General features: G+C 41.1%; 1 protein-coding gene across 1 annotated transcript; it reads right to left on the bottom strand.

Annotated features, from left to right (window-relative positions):
* Positions 1-1,386: 1,386 nt before the first annotated feature.
* On the bottom strand, positions 1,387-2,400 carry LOC122281346. The gene is made up of 3 exons (XM_043092752.1): positions 1,852-2,400; positions 1,717-1,767; positions 1,387-1,611 (listed from the first exon to the last, which is right to left on the bottom strand). Exons 1-3 carry the CDS (start codon positions 2,398-2,400, stop codon positions 1,387-1,389), a joined length of 825 nt encoding a protein of 274 aa, XP_042948686.1.
* Between the last annotated feature and the right edge of the window lie 290 nt (positions 2,401-2,690).

The following is a 2,690-nucleotide window of genomic DNA, read 5'->3' as shown; positions in this document are numbered from 1 at the left end:
GCCCATATAAAATTTTCTATTAATAATTTCCACGCAAATTTCATATGTAGTGCTTTCTGAGTTTCATGTAAATTCCAAATCCCGATACCACCTTCCCCTTCCGGCTTACACATTTTTTCCCAAGCTTTCCAATGCTTTTTTGGCTTCCCATCCTTATAACCCAAAAAAAAAAAAAAAAATCAGAAAAGCAGTTAGTGATGTTGGATAGGATGGATTTAGGAGCTTGCAAGATAGATAGAAGATGTACCGGAATACTACTAAGCACATGCCGGATAAGCAACAATCTTGCTCCACTAGACAACAATCTAGCCAACCATCCTCCAATTTTCTCCCGAATCTTCCCAACCAAATCCTCCAAGTGAATAGCCTTCAGTCTACCAACAATGATAGGTACCTCTAGATACTTGAAGGGCAGAGTACCCTCTGAGAAGCCCATGGAATTCAAAAGAGCCCTCCGCCTTGAAAAGGAAATATAGTTGGCAAAGATTATTGTAGATTTTTCTTTATTCACCCTCTGACCAGACTAAGCTTCATACACCGCGAATACCTCAGAAATGGACTGAAGAGATCTTTTACTATAATTCGAGAAGATCACAATATCATCTGTGTACAATAGATGAGAGATTAGAGGAACCTCTCTAGCATGGGAAAATGGTTTAGTTTCGCCTTCTTGAAACTTCTTCTTTAATAACCTTGACAGAATTTCCTCTGTAATAATAAGCACCCTGTCTCAGCCCACGGCCGCTTTGAAAGAAACCTTTAGGATTACTATTTATTACCACCGAAAACCAAGGGAAGCAAATGCAATGCCGAAAAAGGCTACAACTTGTTCAGAAAACCAAAAAGCTGCTAAGACCTGAATGAGGAATTTCCAGTCTACAGAATCATACGCCTTAGCCATGTCAATTTTTAGAACAACATTTCCACCTCTTACTTTTTTATTAATGGACTGACTCATCTCCTGCATCAAGCTAAAATTCTCAAAAATGCTTCTTCCTAGAATAAAAGCTCCTTGTTATTGGGAGACAATCTGAGGCAACAAAGGGGCCAAACAACCCACTAAGATCTTCGAACAAATTTTAGAGGTACCGAGCTGCCTTAGATTCCAATATAGGATAGGTTTCATAAATTCAATTTTGATGGTCTGCTCTTGACCCTAGTAGAACTCCTCTTTTTAGAAACTAACTCTCCTTCACTACTTTCTCTAGGCATTTCATTGTCTAAGTTAATATCCTGTGTTTTTCAAAGATGCACTAAATCATACCCACCTTCAGAGTCTGAGAGGGATTTCAATACCTCATCCGGCAACAAACCTCCCACCTGGTTAACAGCATGTGCCTCCATATCTTCATCACCCATAGTCTGCGGTCCTCCTACCACCAAATTCTAAGCAGCCTGATGCTCATCCAAAGTTAATGGCATGGCAGATGCAAGCTCATCCTGCAGCAAAACAGGGGAATCAGCCTTAGCCCATGGACAGTCCTTTTCAGCTTGATCATCCCCACCAGGCAGGTTGACTTGAACAATCTCGAAGGCCTTTGCATTTCCCTGCTCTAAATCCCCTTCTTCTATTTCTTCTATAAGAAGCAGGTCACCCTTTTGCACACCTTCCTGATCCAAACCCAAATTATTTCCTAGCAATTCTAAATCCTACTTAACAACATCTTTACCCTTCAGCCTAGAGGACTCTCCTAGCTCATGACTTGTAATAACTACATTATGTGTCTCTAGCACAGTGTTCATCTTTAGATTCCGTACCCCCTCTTCCTGCATTGGTTTCTCGACATTATTAAGATCCTATTCCTTTGAGTTTTTTGTCTCCCAACGTCAACCAGACCTTGGCTTTCCCACTTTCCCAATTCTAGGATTTTTCTTTGCCTTTTTACACATACTAGAGTTATACCCCTGCATCTTGCACAAACAACAGTATGCGGGAAGAGTCTCGTAAATCACAGGCTGATAATGACTTGAAGGGGCCCGAGGAATACCAATCCAAAACCCATCAATCGGTTTTGATGCTGCATCCATCTCAACACAAAATCTTGCACCATCTGTTCGAGTGGCACATCTCATACTCTTATCACCTTTTAAATAAGTTCCAATCAACAAGGCAAGATTCTGGAGGTAAGATTCGTGATAGAAATTGGCAGGTAAACCAGGTAAAAACACCGGAACCAAAGATGGTTCCTTATCCTTTATAAAATTAGTCGACCATTTGAAGGCACAATAAGGACTACCATTGATGTCACGGGTCTCTTGAGCAAAGGCTTTATGGTAATCATCTCCTTTAGAAAATCTTAGAAATACATGGCGCTGAGTTTTCATGCTCGAAATAACAGGTTGGGCACTAAGCCCCACCGAGTGTGAATGAAAGTATGGATTACATCTAGAGAGGGTCATTGTCGAATAAATTTTAAGACCATGGAATACCTGAATGGTTGCGCCAAAACTCCAATTCCTCTTGTGAAAACCATATATAGGTTTCGCCTTCAATGGCTTTTAGGGCACGCATAGGGACTACCACTTCAGGTAGAGCGAGTGGTGTCTGCGAGATCAAATCCGCAAAGGATCTTGGCCTCAAATTTGCCAGCGGGCCCTGGTGGCTGCCATTTTCTTCAGAGATGACCAACCCTAGTAGAGAAAGATTTTTTGCCTATCCTCAAATTTCTGTTACATACCTTCGTGATATA

Source organism: Carya illinoinensis, chromosome 11, assembly GCF_018687715.1.
Source record: "Carya illinoinensis cultivar Pawnee chromosome 11, C.illinoinensisPawnee_v1, whole genome shotgun sequence".
Classification (NCBI taxonomy): domain Eukaryota; kingdom Viridiplantae; phylum Streptophyta; class Magnoliopsida; order Fagales; family Juglandaceae; genus Carya; species Carya illinoinensis.
The sequence above is the reverse complement of the archived record's forward strand: the minus strand, read 5'-3'. Positions and strand labels throughout refer to the sequence as shown.